General features: G+C 38.5%; 1 protein-coding gene across 5 annotated transcripts in view; it reads right to left on the bottom strand.

The window, feature by feature from the left end:
- The window catches only part of CDH12 (cadherin 12), a 167,765-nt gene that overhangs the window by 19,204 nt on the left and 125,489 nt on the right, over window positions 1-23,072 (bottom strand). For all 5 annotated transcript variants that reach the window (XM_086741977.1, XM_086741974.1, XM_086741975.1 and 2 more), the window contains one exon: window positions 1,594-1,730. In XM_086741977.1, coding sequence (XP_086598103.1) covers window positions 1,594-1,730 — 137 coding nt within the window. The remainder of the gene's footprint in view (window positions 1-1,593; window positions 1,731-23,072) is intronic.

Raw genomic sequence — 23,072 nt, 5'->3', positions numbered from 1 at the left:
TATGACTATTATGTGTTTGGAATCCATTTATTTTAAAGAGATAAGGTCATGGAGAGCTGCAAATACTTAGGTAACAATAGTGTCCATTCCTGAGGCAATTTTATGCAACTAATTGCAGTACTGGCCGCTTTCCTTAGGTAATCACGTATATGTCAAGGCACTGTTTACTGCATTTTTTCCCTACTAGGAGATGACAGTTTCAATGTTTCTACATCAGATTCACATAAAGTAAATCTTTAATCACTAAAACTGATGCCTTACAGCAGAAAAAAAAAAATCTCAAATGTTCTTTGTCCACCAATAAATCTAAAGAGTTAAGGTTTACTGAAACATAGACCATTATGAGACCTCCCCTCTGCATCTACCTGCCTTTCAGTTTATCTGGAAACAATTCCAGTTCCACTGGACTTTCTGTCAATATACACATGTGCATGAATATCCATATACTCCATCACTTGTGATAGGTTAGTTTCATCTGTTAGTGTATTCCTTTTCCAAGGTATGGATAAAATTCAAATGTTCATTTGACTCATGTCTTTGTTATATTTTCAGGTTCTAGGGAGCAAGTTCATGGTTGTTTTTGAGACAACTACAACTGAGAATTTTTTTTTCATTTTAAATAATGTAATGTAGATGTTCTGTGCTTCCAAAATCTCCCTCTTCCTATTAGTATCATGTATTACTTTTTGAAGACTCAGCACCATACAATATATAGAGGAAAATATGTTCTTTGCTTTTGAAAATTGCATTTCTGGGCAAATAAACAATACAGAATAAATAGGAAATACAGCAGGGGTCCTCTCCTGCTGCCTGTTGATGTCAAGAGAAAACTTCTGTGGCCTTTACACAACCACTAAGTGACCAAAAGACTTGCATTAAAATGGTGGTATATGCCTACAAGAGTTTGATAGGATCATGAAGGAGGAATGCTACACAGAAGGATGGCAATGAAGAAAGCTGCAGCTACATAATACTTATGTAGCTTATATACTTATAAAAAAAGCCCATCTATATAGAAGAAGACACAAAGACACAAAATGAAAAAAAAACACCCTACCACAGATCATGTCATAAAAGAAAACAAGTGGTTAGTCATAAAGTCTTGGGCAGAGAGAAAACACAAGAGCAGAGATGCAGCACATAGTTTGTTTCATTTGGGGTCTTAAATCTTGATTCAGTTTGAATGTGCTTTTTGTCTGAGAACTGAATGAGTCTTTTTAAATTCTTCTGCCTTCAAAAAACCTGTTATTTGACTAACCTAATTTCATATGGAAGGAATTACAAAATCAGAAATAAGAACTGGAAAGTCTCCATACAGGCCCTCATGCTCTTCATGATGACAAAATGTCTTTCTGCTTCTGAGGGAATTGTGCCTACATGAGAGCTACTAGAAAAACCTTATTATACGGGGCTGTTTGAACATCCCACTTAGCCTCACAGTGATTCTGACAAAATTATATTTACTGGGCCTTCTTAAATAATCTCTTGGCAATACATGCACTCTTCACAGCATACTTATGCCGGAGCACTACATTCTGAAAAAAAAAAAAAACAACCATATTAGTATATTAATTACATTTGTGTCATACTTACTAACTTTACTTGCAATTATAGAGAAATTGTACTGTGCTGTACTTTCTCTGTCCAGTAATTCATTAGTAGCAATGGTTCCTTCAGTAGCATCTATTGTAAAGTAGCTGTCCACATCATTCTTCCAATCAATGAAGTACCTGTATGTGAAAAATATTAAACAAAGTAGATACAAATGACCAAAGATTAGTCATTTATCATAACAGCAGCCTAGCTAGCTCCCTTCCCAGCTATTAACATCCTTGTAGGAAGAAGACAATAAAAAATGAATTGTTTATTTATTATTTGTAGAGTTGGAATATTCAAAGGAAATGGAATATAATAAAAGATTTAGTACTTTTGATGTTCAGATTATTTGAAATCTTTGAGCTCCCAAGAAGTTGATGTACAACTTCTGTCACCTTAATCACTTATATCGGTCACTTTGGAAAGCTTAGAGGGCTAGGCTTAGAGGGAAACAGAGAAAAAAATATGTGAAATAGTGCTTGAGGTATGAATAGTGATGAAGAGTGGATCACATCTGGTGTCTTTACATCCATTTGTAGCTGGAAGTAGCCTCACTGGGCTTGCAAAGAGATGTCTCAGTGGACATATACAGGATGTTGGCATAGTCTACTCAAAGGTACCTCACCTAAGGGATGTAGGAAGAGTCACACTATGGGAGATGGAGAAGAGTGTGTTTATTGCCTCATGTATATAGGAGCAATAAAAGACTTTGCCTTTGGGAAGAATAGGCAGCTTTCACTTTCACTGGAGCTGTAAGGAACAGGGCAATATCATTTTTTTTTTATTCTCCCGAGCCTTCGTTTGTCAAAAAGTATGAACATAGAACAGATTCAAAACTCAAATTGTGTACTTATTTGTTATTTTTCCCAAGCAAGGACTTAATAGAAAGCAGAGATGTGCTTGTAAATATAACTGCTTAAAAGCAATGTGATAATTATTCCAAACCCATTTCTCTTTAATGCTAATTAATTTTAAAGTCTATTTTCACATTTGATGCTACTGTTTGTAGTCATAATAGAATATTTTCTTTTTCTGATGCAGTGCCGCCAGCTACTGATTTCCTTTTCATTGTTAGTTTCTTCATACCTTGATGATGTTACTCAAAAACTAGGCAAGTTGAAATTGAGAAAGCCTTTTGTGAGCAGTAGGCAATAAGAACAAAATGGCACTGAACAACAAGTACATTTAGAAAATCATAAGGGCCAGAGGACCGTGCCTCTGACACCTCATTGCATGTAAACCAGTGAGAATAAGATTATAAGCTACTATTTAGTTCTCTGATTATTATGATTTATGGAAAGAATATATAAGGAATGTAATGATAAACACTATATTTACTGCTGTAGAAGGAAGGAATGGTAGAAGGAGATATATGCCATATTCTCAAAGAAAATATCTGAGATCGGGACTCAAGAATGCCAATAGCTCAAGAAGACTTGAATAATTAAAAAAAAAAAAAATCACAAATAAGTTACCATGCTCCTTTGGAGACATTTTGTTCAATCAAAATCACAAGAAAATCCTATCTGTAGATGGAATAGGTTATTTCATCAATTGACAGATATCATTACCAGTTCACTGCTTTATTTGAAAAGTCTCAGAAATTATTTGCTGAAGGCAGCAGAGAGCAAGCACATTTTCTTGACTATGATAATATTGTCTACCCACAGTTTTAATTTCAGTTTCATTGTTCAAAATTTGGTTGACTTAAAAATGATGAAAAATATATAAGCCATTTATTAGAAATATCATTACACTGGGATATTCTTTCAGGAACAGTAAAATTACTCTTTTAGGCTTTGCATGTTTAATAGATTATAATTTCTTCCAAAATTAAATATGCTGCCACACACAAATAAATGGGATCAAAGTATGAGAAAGTAACTTTATTTATCTTTCCCTTTAGGAAGATTAGCTTAGGTGGTAGCCTCCTTTCCAGGGTACTTTGAAACCGCAGAAAACATATTCAGTTTGAATGCTGTTGTGTTTGAAGTTGAGTTTGAGCATGAATATTAGTAGGACCAGAATCTGATAGTCTATCTGCAAGCATTCACAGAGGTGTTAACTTCATGCACAAGCCCAGTATGCCTACTCCAAAATATACATACATCAGGAGGATCAAAGTCCACAGTAAGCACTGCAAGATTAGCACTACAGCTACTGATACTGATGACAGAATTCCTCTTGGCTTCTGTGGAAATGAGATCTGTGAGACTTGAACTGTTTGATAAAAACAGAACTATAGCAGTTCTCCAAATTCATTGTCTTTACCTGTGTTAACACCATGAAAGCTATTATGACAGCATTGGTAGCACTGATAGTTTTTTGGTTTTGGTTTTTTTTTTCACTTTCATATTATCGTTAAAGACATCCCTTCCTTCTTTCTCCATGTGCTGCACATATGATAAAATTAAGGGTGGAACAGACAGTCATTTCAGCTCCTCTCATCCTAAGAAGCTAGAGATTTGATCTGACTACAGAAAGCAGAGGAGTAGAAGGAAGTATTGGAAATGTATTGCCTAAACCACAGACATTTACAAGGAAAACTGCAAACAAACAGCCATTCTTCCTCCTTTCATTGGTTGTCCATATGCAGTACTCACAAAAACATATCTGGCAGAAGATCCTCTTACAGACAGCTCTTCTGGATGTAATGTTGTTCCCAGATACTTCAGTAAGTCTGTAAAGCTTAGTAAAAGACTGAATGGGACCCCATTTGGCTGCTTTTCAAATGGGAATTTTTGGGACATCCCAAAGGGAGGTCACTTTTAGGGGAGGTCCTAAAAGAAAAGTGGTTTCCTTTTACAGCCCAAAAACACTCTTTCGTATGGTCTGATAGTCAATATGAGATTCTTTGTAAGCAGCACAGCAATAGTTAGTATCTTTCTAAGGCCAAGAGTGCTGCCTGAGTTATGTCTTTTACTTGGAAAAAACACTTTCTAGAATAGAAGGAATGGGAAAAGGTTCTCTATCCAGAAAAATCAGTAACTTTCCAGAGATAAACCCAGGTATCTGGGACATAAAGTCTGATGTTTCTTGTTAGAGTGCAACACAAAGAGGAAAATTGTTGAAATACTGGTATTAGGACAACTGTCTAGATCTTTGAGTCATGGTCTAGAAGTTTGAAGCAACTGAGGTTAGTTTGTTTGACTGCTCAGAGTGCCTGCAAGACAAATCATGGATACCTGCACTAATCCCAAGAGGCAGCTCCCTCTTTCAAAAGTTAGGGAGAACTTACTTGTTGATATAGACCACAACAGTATTAGTTTTCAGAAGCATCTAAACAGGCCTGCCTGGCAGCTCTGAGTACCCGGACATTGATATATAGTTCATATTCACTGAAAGGGAAGAAACTTTGAACTGTATGTCTCCCTGAATATTCTTCCCAGCAGAGGACTGTATTCCAGATTATATTATTAAAGGCAGCAGGTGTGTGGAATAAGTGCAGAAGAATATACCTTTGCTAACAGTGTCTGAGTCTTCTCAAGAATAGCTACATTTGTACCTCAAGTAGGCTTAGAAGTCTTGCACCCCCCTCCCCCCTTCTTCAGCTTCTTCACATCTTCTCCCATTTTTTATTTTTCCCTTTCTTAAATACATTATCACAGAGGCGTTATAAGGGAACATTCTGCCACCAGTTGGCTCAGCCCTGGCCAGTAGCAGGGTCCGCCCTCAGCCCGGCCGAGTCCACCAGACAAGGGGAAACTTCCAGCAGCTTCTTGCAGAAGGTCCCACTGTAGCCCCCACCTCACTAAACAAAACCAACACAGACAGAGGAGATAGAATGGAAGTATTTGGTTTATAAAATAAGAGTTGAGTCTGTAGGATGTTCATCAAGAGTGTTTACAAAGGCACACACTGCCCTTTTAGGAGCTCCACGAATAATTTGCATTCATCTTGGCTAAACAGTGAGGCTGTGTGTGGCTCATAGGGTCTCACAGAGCACTCCTCCAAAAGGGCTCATCTTCTTTCGAAGAGCAGAGGACAATAGTGAAGACTCTGTCAAGTTTGCTGCAGCACAGAAGACAGCCAAGTGCTTGATGGAGTGCTGTTGAATACGTGAGTGACAACAGATCACCCTTGTGAGGATAACAGGAACTCTGAGCCATCAAGCAGACAACTGTAGTTGCTTCAGACTGTTATACCATGAATAAAAGAACTGGACAGCTGTCCTGCTGCTGATATGGAAACATGCATGATGACATGCTCAGGAGGGACGGGAGGTGGCAGGATGGTAAGGAGGCTGTAAAACTCAGGACTTGGGGTGCAGTTTTTGGTCTTAAAAATGTGGAGGGGAAGATTTCTCCTGCCTAGCATGGATGGCCTTGGGAACAGTGGGGTTTCATCCTCACCAAAAGTTTATAAACCTTGCAAAAGTCTTTCTTTGTCTTGACAGTGACAGCAGTGGTGACACAACGCGACAGAGGAATCATATAACAGCATGTAACAACTTAAAACATATTACCATCTTTCTTTTTTTTTTTTCTTTTCAATAGATCCTTAAACATAATGCAGAGTATGCATTTGTGTGCCCATGCATTGGCCCTTAGTGGGAATTTCACCAACTGTTCCAAACTTGCAGATGAAGGTATATTGTGGCTTGGACCTAGCTCAAAAAAGGGTCACTTAGAAGAAAGTTGTAAGGTCCTTTACAAGGTAATAGCCTTTTTTTTTTCTGTTTCCCAAAATTCAACTGAGTATTCTGGTCTTGCCAGTATTACCTTGATAATGAATAACTGATACTGTTACAGTTTAATACTCAAATATCCATTGCATTCCATACAGACACACATACATACATTATGAAATTTTCTGTTGGTGTTTCCACTAGCTAAAAAATATTACAGCTATCATCAGCACTCAGTATCATTTTATCTTTTCAGCTCTCTTTTGTTAGGGTTTTACTACCTCCAAAGAAGGACAGTCACAAAGTGCTGGCCTAAGAATTTTGTTCTATGTTTTTCAAGAACATAGGAATATCTTCTTATGAGGTGGTTGTGGTTGCTAGGATTGTTCTAGTGACGGAAGCACTCTCAGGTCTCCTTTTGAAGAGGATGTCATAAATGTAGAGAAAGTAAAAGTAACAGAGAATCAAGAGGTACCAGAAAAAGTTGCCAGATGCCCAATGTTGGCATGGTGAAAGCTGGGTCATGTCAAGGTCTAAGTGCTCTCTAGTGCATTCCTAGCCCAGAGACAGTCCACTGTATTTATCCTTGCTTGTGCCCTCATGTAAAGCAGCATCCAGGTCTCGGACAAGCTGCTTTGATGTCATTTTAGACTGAAGGGTCTCAGAGACTAATTAAAGGAGCAGAGTTGCAATACCTTGCCCATAAACAGCCATACCTCCTAAAAGAAACAGTTTTGCATAGCTCTGACATATCACTACCTGTGAGACACATGAGGGGACTTACGAATCTGGAGAAAATATACTTATTTCCAGACAGTTTCCTTTCTGATACTGGACCTGAAAGGTGAGTAGATTGGAGCACTTGCTAACATGGCTAAACTCTGACCATCTGAAATGGAATATGCAGTTCTTAAAAACTTGTTCATGATATTACAGCCATGCAGTTCAAGCCAGAAAATGAGCAAGGTAAGACATATGTAAGTATGTGTATTTTACAGGAAGATGATTGCTTTAAAGCTATACAGGGAGGATTAAGGTTAAATGCCACAGAAGTAAAACTCTAAAGGATCAACCTTAGAGAGTGCTAAAGCACAGATGATAGGTATGGTGCAGTGATGGAGAGCATGAGGAAGAGGGCTCTGACTCACCCAAGCTGCTGAAAGGAACAATGAAGTAAAAAGTCAACACCCTTTGTCACTCTTTGTATAGTAAGCAGGGAAAGGAGGCATGGATCATGCCCCTAGAGATGCTGTTAAGCTGAAGGCACTCAGACCAGACTTGATCCTGCTGCAACAGCATGCATACAGAAAATTCTCTGAAGGAATGAAGCACATTATTCTGTTGGAATTGTCATGAAAATGGAAATGAATCATCCAATTCAGTAAGCAGTAATGCATTTAACATTTAATTAATGGCTCTCTTTTGTTTTACTCTTCTACAAATATGGAACAGTAATTGCAACCAGCCTTCTAAAATAAGAAAAAAAAAATGTGAGAAGTGACATTCCTTTAATTTATATATTTGATGGAGAGTTGTCCTACATCATCTGTCCTACATCAGCATAAATATTCTTATCTATATTTCAATTTCTATAGTGAAATTGTACCTTAAGCAGACCTAGATAGTTAATCTAAGAAAACTCAAACCACAAATTTTCTGTTTACACTCTGAATGATTTGCCTGTCAACTGCAGTTTAGAAAGCATTTTATTACTCCAACTACAGCTTGTCAAACTCAAGCACTGGAACGAAGCATTTTAGATGTAAGAAAATTCCTGATGTGATGGGATAAAAATAAGTGTCATTTCTAAGAGAAACTCTGCTTTCAACCACGCTTTTCCAACCCACAATTCTTTCCAACTTCAAGTATGCACTTAATAATGCCTTTCCCTGTAACTGAACCATATTGGAAAGAGGAAAGATCCTTCCTTCCACTTTCCTGTAGTTTCTTGACTGCCTAGGCTCTTTTTAAGTTTAATTTCACTGAAGGTGCTCTTCCTTTGGCTCACCAGTCATTTCTGATCTTCCCCAAGCACTGCATCCTTGCTCAGCCACTCTGGAAAGCCACTATGCTTGATCAGTGGTGGGAGAAGAAGGTGCCTGCAGCTCTCAGATGGGCTAAGACACCCTGCAGACAGCTGAGGAGCTGGTTGTGATGCGGGTCTCAATTTAGGCAAGTCAGTTAACTGAGGTAAAGGCAACTTTCTCAGTCCAGGCTGAATCTTTGGTGTATTTCAGTGCTTGAAACTAGTTTCCTTAGTATTATCCCCTTGAGAGGTTTTTGTTTGACCGCTTTGAGAGAATTGCTACTGAAAGTAGTTCTGTTGACAAGATGCAAATAAGAAACATCTATGAAATGTTATTATATGCAAATTAGCTATTCTGGATTATGAGTCTTAAATGATTAAGAGAATGAAAGAATTTACAGAAACACAAATTTTCTTCTTTGAAGAGAAAAGGTCATGGGAAGAAATGGGAACAACAACAACAACAATAAGATAAAGTTAATGCTGATCTTCAAAAGGATAAAGGATAATTGCTCTGGTAATTTCTCCCCTGTAACTGAAAGCTACATTTTGTATCATATAAAATATCAGATCCTCAGAGACAGCTAAGTGACTGACTTAAGAAGATACAGACTTAAGTGATACCTCTTTTTCTTATTAAATTATTTGATGCCTCATTGCAAGGAGTATCCTTGAGTTAAAAAAGCCAGTGCCAATATGAACTCAGTGCAACCAGAAATTAGGCATTTGAAGGTTAATGGCTTCTGAACACTGTGCCTTCATGAAGAATAGACATTTCCTCAAAAATTCCTGCTGATTTTTTTAGTTTGAGAGAGACAAATAACCTGGTGGATAGAGGTGCTTTACAAAAACATCTCAACTTGTCTCAATTTACACTTTGCTGATGTAAAAAGCACATTCCTTACTCTGGTACCTAGTGAGATAGAACACTGGTTTTTGGGAGAAAAATGTTGCAAAGAAAGGTGAGACATGTAATAACAAATTGCCATAATGTAATAGATGACTATTTGCATACATAACATTAAATTGTTTAAACTACATTCCCTTTAAGTTTTATTTAAATATTGAACTGTAGGTAAATGAAATTCAAAGTTCATGCCAACTAGGGACAGTTGAAAACCACCCATCATATCAGAAATAATAGATGAGAACATAAAATTTAGAAACATAAATGAAAGATAGTAAGATTCAGTTGGGAATTGTGATAAGAAAAGATTTCTTGTAATTCCAATACATGTATAATTACATAGATGAAAGAAACATGTAAAGCAGAAGTGGCAAAAGGAGTGAGGGACTGGAGTAATAAGAATGAGACATTAGATGTCATTTGACTACCTGGAAGTCCAAAAGAATTTTCATGAGTAGAATAATCATGTGCTGTGGCTGGAAATTAATAGATCTCTGCATATCACTCGGTGTTGAGACAATAACAACATAATTTTGTCCTGGGCATCATATCACAAGATAGATATAAACAAATTGGAGGGAGTTTACAGAAGAGAAAGGAAAATTGTCTTAACTATAGGCACTCTGGGTTATACGGAAAGATTAAAATAACTAAAATATGTTTAGCTTGGATAAGAGATGACAAAAGGGCTACAGATAGCTGAAGGGCTTAAACGCCAAAAAAAAAGGAAAGGTATTGTTTTGTTCAGCACAGAGAAGTGGAGGGACAAAATTAAGAAAGGGAAAATTTATATTGTGCAGAAAAATCTTTCCGGCAGTGATGTATATTATTCTGCATACAAGAGGAATGATATGAGTTCTGTCACTTGGTACTCAACGCTGAGCTGGGCAAAGTAATAGAGACTGTGCAGTAAGGGAATTTTCTAGAAAGATGGACTGAATTAGTCTCTGTAATGCTAAATTCTAATATGTAATGGGAAACAGTATCATCATGTTAATCATATACAGTTACAGATCTGCTCTAAGGTGCAGTTCCAAATATTTTAAAATATAACTGTAAAAGCTTTTTTTTTACAATTGCAGTTATTAAGAAGTAGAGAAACAGAAAAATCACTAATACGAGAAACAAGAAATTCAAGTCAAGCCTGAAAGAGATTAAAATGTTAGAGAATGTAATGTGTAGAAGCATGCAAACAACTTTGTGTCCTCCAAAATCCCATCGTGCCACTGAAATTTCCTTCCTCATTTCTTAAGATGATCTGTTCACTGAGTTATCATTTTGTAAAACTCAAAAAAAACGTATCACCATATGTACATACATTCATATTTGAAACACTAAGTCAGTTCTTTATTGCCCCACTGACCTTTGCTCTTCTCAAATGTAAGTACCAAACTCTTCTGCTGATTACTGGAAGTATCTTCCATTCCAGTTAAGACTGAAGAGTGATTGTCATAATTTTGCTAAAGGTGCAATCAAGAATTTTTAAAGCTAGTCTCCTGGAGACCATGCATGCTTAGAGAAGCCATTACATTCAAGCAAGTATAATTAGATTAAAAAAATATATATATTTTATTGGGCTAAATGATACAGTCATCTGAGTTATCTGCTTTTACTGTTAAATATAAGTTAGATTTCCAAAGTCTTCCTCAGGGCTACAGCACTTCAATCAGTATTAAGTTACTTCAGTTGCTTTTTCAACTTATTTTGATTTAAAGAATACCCTTGATTCTGAGTCTTGTAGTGTTCCATTAACTTAAAAATGTTGTCTTGTGGGTTTTCACAAGGGCAGCAATGGTAAATAGAATCATAGAATAGTTTGAGTTAGAAGGGACCTTTAAATGTCATCTAGTCCAACCACCCTGCAAGAAGCAGGGACATCTTCAACTAGATCAGGTTGCTCAGAGCCTCATCCAACCTGGCCTTGAATCTTTCCAGAGATGGGGCACTTACCACCTTTACAGGCAATCTCCTCTAGTGTTTCACCACCCTCATTGTAAAAAATCTTTTCCTTATATCCAGTCTGAATCTATATCCTTCTAGACTAAAACCATTACCCCTTGTCCTATCACAACAGGCCCTGCTAAAAAATTTTTCCCTATCTTTCTTATAAGCCCCCTTTAGGTACTGGATGGCTACTAAAAGGTCTCTCTGGAGCCTCCTCTTCTCCAGGCTGAACAGCCTCAAATCTCTCAGCCTGTCCTCATAGGAGAGGTGCTCCAGCCCTCTGACCATCTTCATGGCCCTCCTCTGGACTCCCTCCAACAAGTCCATGTCCTTCTTATGGTGGGGGCTCCAGAGCTGAATGCAGTACTCCAGGTGGAGTCTCATCAGAACAGAGTAGAGGGGGAGAATCACCTCCCTCGACCTGCTGGCCACGCTCCTCTTGATGCAGCCCAGGATGCAGTTGGCCTTCTGGGCTGCAAGTGCACATTGCTGAGTCACGTTGAGCTTCTCATCCACCAACACTCCCAAGTCCTTCTTAGGGCTGCTCTCAATCCATTCTCTGCCCTGCTTGTATTTGTGCTTGAGATTGCCATGACCCAGGTGCAGGACCTTGCACTTGGCCTGGTTGAACTTCATGAGGTATGCACAGGCTCACCTCTCCAGCCCAGCCAGGTCTGTCTGGATGGTATCCCATCCCTCCAGCGTGTCAATCCCACCACACAGCTTGGTGTCATCGGTGAACTTGCTGAGGGTGCACTCTATCCCACTGTCCATGTCGCTAACAAAGATACTAAACAGGACCAATCCCAGTACTGACCCCTGAGGAAGACCACTCATCACCAGTCTCCACTTGGACATCGAGCTGTTGACCGCAACTCTTTGAATGTGACCATCCAGCCAATTCCTTATCCACTGAGTCGTCCGTCCCTCAGATATCCTTTTTTCTCCTCTGCAGCATGATAATATGAAACAAGGTGCAGTGCACTACTTGCCTAACAGTAGCAGACAGTAGTATTGGCATATTATTCATGTTGCCCTGTGTTAATACAACCACAGGGTTCCTTCTCATATTTTTTAAGTGCCCTTTACACTGTACAACCCAGCAACTGTTGTGCTGTATGCATATAAAATATTATACATATAAAATATTAGCTATAAGTAATAAAATATTTTTTCTGATAATAAAAATGTTAATATAAAAATATTTTTAAAATATTTTTTAATATAATGAAAATAAAAAGGACCTCTGTTTTGCAGAACTCCTTGTTTTAATCTTTGAGTTCAATACTGTAATATTCTGCTTAAAGGAAGTAAATCAAATCAATCTTATCTGCTGTCACATGAAAACATAATCTGACATATTCATGTAAGAGTTATTAGGAAAATGTAATGCTACTAAGAGCAAAATAACATCTAAAGTTTTGCTGTAAAATTTTCCTGTTATTAACCAAAAAATGTAAAGGACATGGTAATGTTCCAAAGTGGCAGATGCTGTTCTGCTAGGTTGCATTTTTTGTTTGTATGTTTAAATAATTTATTAAGCCATCTTCCTTAATGGGAGCAGAAGCTTTCTGTACCTTTGCTGAATATCTTCAGAACACTGCTGAGGCATTAGAGGTCAAACTAAAGGAAACTCTGACTGGTCTGCTGTCAGATCTTATCCTTTGGGTAATCCTGTGGATACCAGCTGGATCCCAGAAGAACCCTATCCATGTAAATATATATTAATCTCAATACTTAATTTTTTGTGTTTTTTTATTTTTTCAAATTTTTGTTTGTTTTTGGTTTGTTGTTTTTTTTTTTTCCAGGAGTATACTAGGAATGAAGAAAAAAAATCCCAAGAAACAAACAAAAAAAAAACCTCAGCAAACAAAAAACAAACTCTAGCTCAAATGTAAAAAGGAACCAGCACTGCCATTCACTATCATCTAACTATTGCCATTAAATCTTAACATAACCTCTTTCCGTATTTCTTAGTCAGACACAATCAAAGAAGGGCTTCTTCTTCTATTCCAGCTTAAGTGGTTATCTCCTACCCTCACCTCCCTTTTCTGATCAGTATTACTCCTACAGTTCTGCTAAATGCAATTTTCTTTTAAATTGAAATGGGCCAGTTTGTAAAGAAGTAGTTTGGTTTCAGCTCGTTTCTAGCCTAAACTGTTTCACAAATTGGGTTAATGGGCAGTTGCACTTGCAGAACTAATGCTGATAATGCTCTCATGGGTGATGCTTTGAAATGAGCAACTCAAGGTTGTATATTCAGATGCAACCAAATACTGAGCAGCCAATATAGTCAGTCTAACTTGCTCTAAGTGCCTTTACTGCCAGATAATAACACAAAACCAACAAAGTGAGTGTAGATAGAAAGGTCTTAGTGGCATCGTGTGTTAGGTTTGCATAGTGGGGAGGAGGCTACAGTGGTGGCTTCTGCAAGAAGATGCTAGAAGTTTCCCCTTCTAGAAGAGAGGGGGAGGAGTGGGGAGGAAAGGAGAGAAGAGAAGAGAGAGGAGAGAGAAGATACTAAGAGAGAGAACTCTACAGACACCAAGGTCAGTGAAGAAGGAGGGGGAGGAGTAATGCCACTCCTGGCAGAGATTCCCCTGCAGCCTGTGGTGCAGCCCATGGTGAAGCAGGCTGTCCTTCTGTGGCCCATGGAGGCCCATGGAGGAGCAGAGATCCACCTGCAGCCCATGGAGCTCCATGTCGGAGCAGCCGGATGCCCAAAGGAGGCTGTGGCCCATGGAGGGCCTCAGCTGGGGCAGCTGATTCCTAAGGGACCTGCACCCTGTGGAAAAGGAGCAGCACTAGAGCAGTTCATGAAGGACTGTAGCCCATGGGAGGCACCCCATGTTGGAGCAGGGGAAGAGTATGAGGAGTCCTCCCCTTGAGGAGGAAGGAGTGGCAGAGACAACGTGTGATGAACTGACCACAACCCCCATTCCCTATTTCCCCTGTGTTTCTCGGAGCGGGGAGGAGGAGGAGGTGGAGACAGTCAGAAGCAAATTTAAGCCTGGGAAGAGGGGAGGTGTTGGAGGGAGGTGTTCTTAAGATCTGATTATTTTGTTTCTTATTATCCTGCTGTAGATTGATTACTAATGAATTAAGTAATTTTTCCCAAGTTGAGTCTGTTTAGCTCTCCCTGTCCTTATCTTGACCTTAGAGGCTTTTGTTATATTTTTTCTCCCCTGTTTACTCGGGCAGTGGAGAGGGTTGGGCTTAGTCCCGAGTGAGACTAAACCAGGACACATTTCTTTGTTCACAGGTAGCAAAATCTAGAGATAAGACAACATGTGGGCAATATGACGCAAGTGGCAGAATTGTCTTTCGTATTATACCACATCACATTTGCCACACCTAAAAATAAATGCACCCAATGATATATTACAATATTTCTGACAGTTTTACCATGACTTTTTTTTTTATCATTCCACTCTTTATGATTTTGTAGAGATTTTTGAAGGTACTTAGCACTGACGTAAAGCTATTGCCATAGTCCAAGGTGAGTATTTTTTAACAAACCACTAAAATAATGTATCTAGTCTTTTAGTGGAAGGGTAGCTTTGTATTTGTTAAAATATTTTGGTTTAAAATTAGAGAATTTTTTTTATTATTTTGATAGAAGCCCAAGTAAGTTGTACTCGTCTGTCCCCTTTTCCAATGGAGTTCAGTATAATTTATCAGACCAATAAGTTGTGAGCTGTACTCCAGCCTTCCCAGAATAAATCTTGTCTATACTACACATTAAATAGTGACTCTTTAGAGAAGGACGGATGGCATTGCTACACTTTGGGAGAAGGTGTAGTGCCCTCTTTTCAGAATGTCCCATGCCTATCATCTTCATGCCTTTCGTATAACGCGTGATCTTCCACATGAAAAAATAACACTGTTTGAGTCTTCTGCATACTACATAAGTGGGTTCACTGTGTTTCATACATGGCTGCACACTCCTGCGTTTTTAATCAAGAGTGTGAATGATTAGTGATTTTAGCAGTCAGTAGCTTACCTGATCTGGAATGAGTAATATCAGTGCAAACAAATTATACTTTGCTCCTTTGGAGAAAATCGACCATTATACAGAATTAATTGACAGGGAAGCAGTGGCTGCAGACACCCAGACTCTAATGATGGGTCAGGGTCAAACGAGGGAAGCTGTTAAATTTTTCATAAGCCTTATAAATCTTTTATAAGAATTTTAGTAAAACACATTAGGCAATATAGGAAATAAAACGTGCTGCAGTTCAGTTATCAGCCCTTCCAAACTGCTAGTTTTGCCTGTCTACAAATTCCTGTGCCTCTCTCCTTAACGGTTTTGTTCATTTGCTTATCAAACCTTTCAGTCAACTCCATTGTCTGCTCTGCATTTCTCATTACCAGCTGAGTGTCTTATCAAAAGCCTCTGTCATTTGGCAAATGCATTGTTTTTATTCAGTTTTAACATCATTTTTCCTGCCTCATTGAGCAGGCGAAACTGCAAGACAGCTAGGCAGAGGGAAAGCTTTGGCCTGTACTTTAATTAAAGTCTCAGTTGTTTGGGCTGTCAGCAGCAGTAGAAGGCACGTTGGACTTAACCCTCTCACTCCAGGCTTAGCAATAGAGCACTTTCTCCACCAGCACCACAAATTATAGGCCCTGAAAACCAATCAGAAAATCTGATTTTGAAAGATGTACATTTGCCCTGCACACTGCTGCCCGTGTTCTGTTCTTTCCACCTTATCCTGCCCATAGCACGAAGGACCTGCCACCTGCATTCACGGAGGCACCCAGGCACTAGAGGGTGGATGTCACATTTGGTGAAAAGGAGAGCAGGGCTTCTGCTTTGCTAGTTTTAGGTGGGGAAAGGGTGTGCTGGGATGGGTGTCTGCGTGTGTATCAGTATCTCTATCAATGGTCAGAGTGAATATAGAAAGATGGAAGCTAATGAGTCTGAGTGGACCACCACAACCCTTAAGAAAGCCGAGAGGGGGAAAACAGATGTGATAACTCCATCAGATATTCAGCCTCAGTAGAAATTGAAACTTGATTTTGTACTTAGGTGCATGTCACCTAAAGACCACAGGATAAGACAGAGATGCTTCCTGGGCCTCTGTTCCTATGCCTGGCCTGAAATTCTTTGTCTTCTGATAAAGCGCTAAGGCAATAAGTAGCATAGCTACTATAGAGGAGAGCAGGCCTAGTGGTATAAATTCAATAAGAATAATCTTTGATTCCTTTGCTTTTGTGTCATGTAAATATTAGCTCTGTTCTATACCCTTTGGATACTAAAATCTGAACAAATGTCTCATATTTTTCCCCAGGAAAAAAAAGCTGAAGCAAAATGCTGATGATAATCAAAGAAAAAGCAAATAACAACAATCATGCTGACTCTAGAGAAAATCGTAGCACACAGTAGAGGATTTATCGCTCGCTTAAATCCTCAGCTGGGATTCACTTGGATTGTCAGCTGGATCTGCAAGGGGAAACAGTGAAGTCAGGAATTGGAGGCTGCATTGTTGCTTTGAAACTAATTTGGTGAAGTGCTCACAAAGTAAGAGATTATTTGGGACACTGCAGGAACTGCTACATTTTCTTTTTTCATTTCTCCTCCCCAGTCCTCTGTATATATAAAGGAATCCAGAATCTGCAGAGATCAATATAAGTATGGAGTCACCTTTTCAAAGGTTTTACGAATTTCATCAGAGCCCCAGGCAAAAGTTGCTGGATAAGCACTTCTTTGCTTCCCCTTGCACTCCGTTGATCTGACCTGAGCCAAGTTAGGTCCCATCATTTGCCTCTGAACTCAATTATTCTCTCCTTCTACCTGAGATGGAATTTCTGTGCTGTGTTTTCTCCACAGTATTTTCAAATGTACTACCTAAATTGATCTGTTATTATAAATCCGTAGAATTATTTACATTAACTATGATAGCAGTCTTTTAATATCACCATCACTCCACCACCTCCCTAGGCAACCTGTGCCAGTGCTCAGCCACCTTCAGTACAAAAGTGTTTCCTGACATTCAGAGGGAACCTCTTGTGTTTCAGTTTGTGCCCATTACCTCTGGTCCTGCCACTGGGCACCTCAGAAGACAGCCTGGTTCAGTCGTCTTTGCACCCTCCCTTCAGGTATTTATATGCATTGATAAGACTCCCTTGAACCTGAACACTCCCAGCTCTCTCAGCCTTTACTCATAGAAGAGATATTACAGCCCCTTCATCATCTTAGTCCTTTGCTGGATTCTCTCCAGTATCTCCATGCCTTTCTTGTACTGAAGAGCCCAGAATTTGACACAGTAAAAATAGAAAGATCAGAGATCTATCTGCATCTACAGTCAGGACATGACTGAAACTTCCAAACACATTCCAAAAAGTGTATAACCCTTAAAAAACACTGTTTAAACTTAATTAACAAGCCTGAAAGCAAGAAAAAAAAATGAAATATGTAAGAAATTCTATATGCAATACTTATTTAAACATAGTAATAAATTTGACCATTTTAGGACAGGAAAGTAAAGCCAATGTTTACAAATAGACCTGAAGAAGAAATTCCAGTTGGAAGGACCTGGAATCTGACTAGGCTGTAATGGTTAAAATAGTTATTCTTCTGGAAAAGGATGTAAGATCTTAAATTAAAAATGTTGGGAAGCTTAATTTTATAGTAGGAAGACGGTTTCAGTTTTGACTTTGTGTACCACTGTGCAGAATAACCAACTAACATGCTTGCCTATAGCCCATAAATTTTTCTTTGATGTTGGTTTAAGTCCTGACCCTTCATAATTTGCTCAGTGTCAAGCCCTGAGAGGTTCACAGTTTGAGGTGATAAGGCTGCAACCATTAAACCTCTGTTTTAATCTCAAAATTGCTTTCTAGAACTCTTGAGAAATCCACTGCTGAAGAAATTTGAGGGAATAAGAGCCCTTGGTCAAAAATGAGGAAGACTATTATTTAAGTAAAATTACAGTGTCTGCCTCTGGGATGTCAGCTGGCTTTGTAAAATCACATCACCAGGTGGCACAAGTGCTGTGAAGTAAACCAAAACTATTACGGTCATATTGTTCCTTTCCTCTCACTCTGGCTTCTTAGCTATTCTCAATTAATTTAAAAGCTTTCCCTGCCAAGTTGTTATTTTCTGCCTTGGAGATGAATGCACACTTCTTGTGTTTCAGCATCCACTTCCCTCACAAACAGGTCATTCACTGAAAGCAGTAGTCCATAAACTCACTGGAACTACACACACTTTTTGTTCTGAACTCCTCCTGACATTTTATAGCTTAATATGACTGCATATACCAACAGAAAATCATTTGATGTTTTTCACAAGCTTCAGAAAATTGGTGAATTTCTAACTGTAAATAAAAATTAGTGGCCTCTCTCAGTTTTAAACTTTGTTTTCAGCTGCTTTTCACTTGCTGGACTTAGGAAATAATGTTCTCATGCTGCAAGTGCTTCCAGGAGTCGATCTAGGAAAAATTATGCATGTCAAATGAATCCTAGCAATCTTGTATTTGGGAAGGTCTGTCTTTCCTCTAGTGCAGACTTTCTGACTTGTGCCAGAAAGTACTAAACTTTGCTCCATGTCCCGCCAGTCTGGCAAAAACCCACACAGATCAAAAAGTCAGTCTGCATGTGCTCCAAAATGACAAGGGCTTTTCAGCTCAAGTCTCTGTCTGTTCCCAGTGAACAAGCTGCAGCATCACAGAGGGCTAATGAGTGACAGTATGTTTATCTTCCCAACAAAAACATGGGGTGTGATCCCTTCAGCCTTAAGTCTATAGATTTAATATTAAAGTTAAGATAAATCTGCACTTTTTTCTTTTTTTTTTTTTGTTTTTTGTTTGTTTGTTTGTTTTTTGTAGTGGATACTTGCAGTACCTCCAATTAATACAACTGAGTCACTTGTCAACTGAGTTATGGTAATTGTCTGCTTGTGTGCACCTAATCCATTACAAATGTGAAATAAAACATATTAATATGAACTACTATGAATGGGATTACCATAATAACTTGTTACACGCATCTTGCTTCATGGTAAAGGTAAACCAAAGAGATAGGGTCAGTTGCTGTGACTCTGCTAAACAGCAGGAATTAATTAAGCTGCAAGAAAACAGTTCCTTTTGAAAGATAGTTTATACACAGAAGAGGAAGATTTTTCTGCCTTGTGTTTGAAGAGAAGTCACCTTTCTGTTCAGTTCCTTAAAACCATCCAGTTGCTGAGGAGGAAGCCAGCTCATTCAAACCTAGCGAACAACAGAGCAGTACATAGAATTTTGGGGGGGGGAATTTACAGGAAGAGGATCACGGAGTGGAGGATGATTGCCTGAGGTCATGAAGACAAAGTCTAGGAGCCAGAGAAGAAAACAGAGGAAGAGTTAGAAAGACGGGGAGAAACAGGAGGAGGAAGTAGGAATCTGTTGCCCTATATAATTTCCAGCATTGTTGGAAGGCAGGTAGATGGGGATGTTGTGTACATGGCAGCTGAGTGCTCACTGAGCCAAAGGAGACTGGAAATTAAGGAGGCTGGTGGGGAAAGAGCAGATGTGTCATCCAAATACACGCCCTGGGATTCAGAGAAAATGTTGGGATAGAAACACAGTTTCTATAAGTCTAGACAGAAGATCAAAGTAACTGGAACAAAGAGAAAAAAATTACATCAAGTCACTGAGATTAAAAAAAACACCTGTCATCAGCAGAAGAAAGGAAGGCAGTAGAGCAGGATACCAGTGAAGATAATAGCATGTGGTTCAGCAGGAAAAAAGCAGAAACTAGTTGTGGGAGAAAGAAAGATAGACTGTGAAACAGGAGACTGGTATTAGATTGCCAGAGCATAGGATAAAAAAGAAAATATTGGGCTAGCAGGAGGTCTGAAAAAGATAGCAAGGGATCTGCAGCAGGAACTGAGAGGTACTAGTGCAGGGATTCAGATAGGTTAGCCTGGATAAATTATAACTTGGAACAGAGGTCTTAAAAGTGTTTGAGGAGACTAGGACTTCAGTAAAAGACAAGGAATGGAGTAAAGCTAAAATTGCAACAGAAACAGACAGGACATAAGGGAAGAAAAAGTGTGCAAAACTCAGCAGAGCAGCTAAAAAGGAACCAAATTCCTGAGTCCCACCATCTTTTATCTGTGCAAAACCAACTGGCAAAGCATCTTGTTCCCCTCCAGCATGATATCATACACAGGAAAACAGCTATCACTTAATCTGTTATTAAATGAAGAGGTTTGAAGTGCTGGAATTAGATGTCCCAGTCTTTCTATGTATGTATGGAACTATAAGATATATTTTAGTGCTACAGGACGGGATTTTTCTTTTTGAAGAAAAAGCAAGTTCAAGAAGTGTATGTACAAAAAAAAGTCAGAATTATAGGATTGTAAGATCAAGCACCTTCCTGTTACATACGTAACTTTAAATAATCTTCTCTGTGCTTGTACATTAAGATAAAATGTTTAAGGATTCAGGAAGAAACCTAATATTTGTATTTTCTTGATCTTTATATGACAAGTTATTGCACTGGGAAAATAGAAGTAGTTCAGAAAATAAATGTGGAAGCCTATAGAGGGAATATAGTCTTGTCCACAGGATACATGGGGTAGGATTGACTTGTGACTAATATCCATGATGTTTTCTTTCTTTAACATCATAGTTCCATGACTCTGAACTTGGACAGGAAAATGCACAGTCCCCACAGCTTTCCTGCTTCAAGTGGTTTTTGCAGTTCATAAGGCAAAACTCCCGAGTCAAGCAAAGAAGATCTGAAGGGCAGTGTTGTGGCATGGAATATGAAACTCATTGTAATTGGAGTCATATCTAAGCTTCACACTAGGGGCAAAAATCCTTTCATGCTTTATGCTAGAAGATCCTCTCCAAGGAAATCTGACAACTTCAAAGGTGTCAGTGCAAATTTGTTTAAGTTCACACACATTGTTAGAGAAAGCTCACTATTATAGAAAGTGTTGCAGATAACTCACAGTCTTGCCATCCATCTGCACTTTCCTGTTATTTAGACAGCTCTGTCTGTAACATTTATGCTCTATGGACACATGTAAAAGTGATTTTTAGGAAGTCCTAAAATGCCTTGCACCAGAAGTACAAGGATCTTTACTAAAAACACTTGCATATTTACAAATTACATACATTGTAATACACTACAAAACAGGTGCTTTTTTTTTGTTTTTTAACTCCCAGACAGCTTGTAACCATCGTAAACTAGAGGAGTTTGAGAAGAAAATGAGATCATTGTTCTTTTCAGAAATGATTTGGGATTTTTAACAGCTGCAGAGTACATAGGACTTCATCTTAACATTTATGCTGAGCATTTCTTGCAGCACTATGGATAAAATGGGAGTAGACAACATAGCTCTCCTGAGACACATAAACTCCAGATTTAACACAGTTTGAAAACCAGGTGCACTGGGGTAATGTTCCAAAACAGCTTCAAAGCCAGTCACCCTTGCAGGTGCTGAATACCTGTGGCTGCTTTTCTCCTTGTGCTTAATTTCCTGTTTCTCACTGAATGTGAGCTCTGTGCCATTCCATTTCAACATCTCTGACAAATATCATTCCACAAAACAAACCTTTTAAATCCCCTGACTTGTCCAAAAACTTGATTGCAGTAACAGGAGAAAAGAGAAAAAGAATATAAACCTCAACATTTTCAATGGTTTCCAGCAAAGTATTTTTCTTTTTCTAGCAGCTGAATCCAGCCTTCATTCTTAGCTGTTATCTCCCCCTTCCTGATGTGTCTAGCATAGCAGAGCTAAAGTTTTTATCTGATAACACGGATTTAGTTGCTGTGACCAGTGCTGCTTCCTTTCATGTGAGCTGTTTCAGCCGCCTTCGCTCTCCAGAGTTTTGCCTTCTGTTGCATACGCTGCAGATTGGACTTTTATCCTAGTGTCTATTGTTTGACAGATTGTTGATTTTGTTGTTGTAATGGGCATCGTAACGGCCAAATTGGTCTAGGAAAACATTTAATAGAAAATGAATGAATTTGTATAGAAACTGTGCCACACAGCAAATTGTATGGGCCTGTTGCCTCAAATAATATTACTTTTTTTTTCCATGTTTGTTTAGAGGGAATATTTACTCAGAAGATGCTTAGACTCCTTTAAAATATAATGAAATTGATGGAGCCATTCTTTACATCTAAGAGACAGTCTAGATTTTAAACAGCTGAAAGAGCATAAATGGTTAAAATACATTAAGAACTTGTAATCACATGCAACTTCTTCAAACTAATTTATGCTTTTCTAACTTTTGGTCATGCACTTCTTTTTTTTTCAGCTAGAGAATATAAAACTTCTGGAATATTGAACACTAATACATCAGTAAGTAGCAATTGCATATAATTCCTTTTTCTGCTTGGACTAGTCAGCATTTGGATACAGGTAGATTCTTCCAGAGCATAAGAGCATGGTCAGATCTCTAACAAATTAGGCAAAATCTTATCATTAAATTCAAAGATCTGGAGATCAAGCTGAATACAAAGAATCAAATATCTCCTCAGGTAAATGAGAACTAAGAAAGAGATTTCAGGATGAAAACATGAAAATCGATAGACATAAGTGATCTTACAATGCTGGAAAGAAAGCTGCATGGAGAGGTTTCCTGCTGAGTGTTCTCAGCATGTCAACTGGCTTACTGGAACGTATCTCTTTCCTTAAAGCAAAGTATCTCCCTCCAAAGTCCACTGAATTCAATGTATAGAGTACTTCTGGGTAAGAATGAGTCCCTCTGAGAAACTGATAATACTGGGACTTAGTTGATGTTTTTCTCTAGGCATGAATCAGCTGAATTGGTTAACAAAAAGTGACCCTGGGAGTCCTTCTGTAATTTGTTGGTGTAAGGGGTCAGCAAGTAGAGCAGTAAGACTGAAATGCAAGAGTATTTTGTAAAATTCCTGATCTTTTAACATAGATGGGTATTTGGACAGCCAAGTAATGATTTCAGGGTTCAAAAAGGTAGATGTGGACACTTTAAAATGGCTTAGGATTCAAT

Source organism: Chlamydotis macqueenii, chromosome 2 (assembly GCF_036417535.1).
Source record: "Chlamydotis macqueenii isolate bChlMac1 chromosome 2, bChlMac1.mat, whole genome shotgun sequence".
Taxonomy (NCBI): Eukaryota; Metazoa; Chordata; class Aves; order Otidiformes; family Otididae; genus Chlamydotis; species Chlamydotis macqueenii.
The sequence above is the reverse complement of the archived record's forward strand: the minus strand, read 5'-3'. Positions and strand labels throughout refer to the sequence as shown.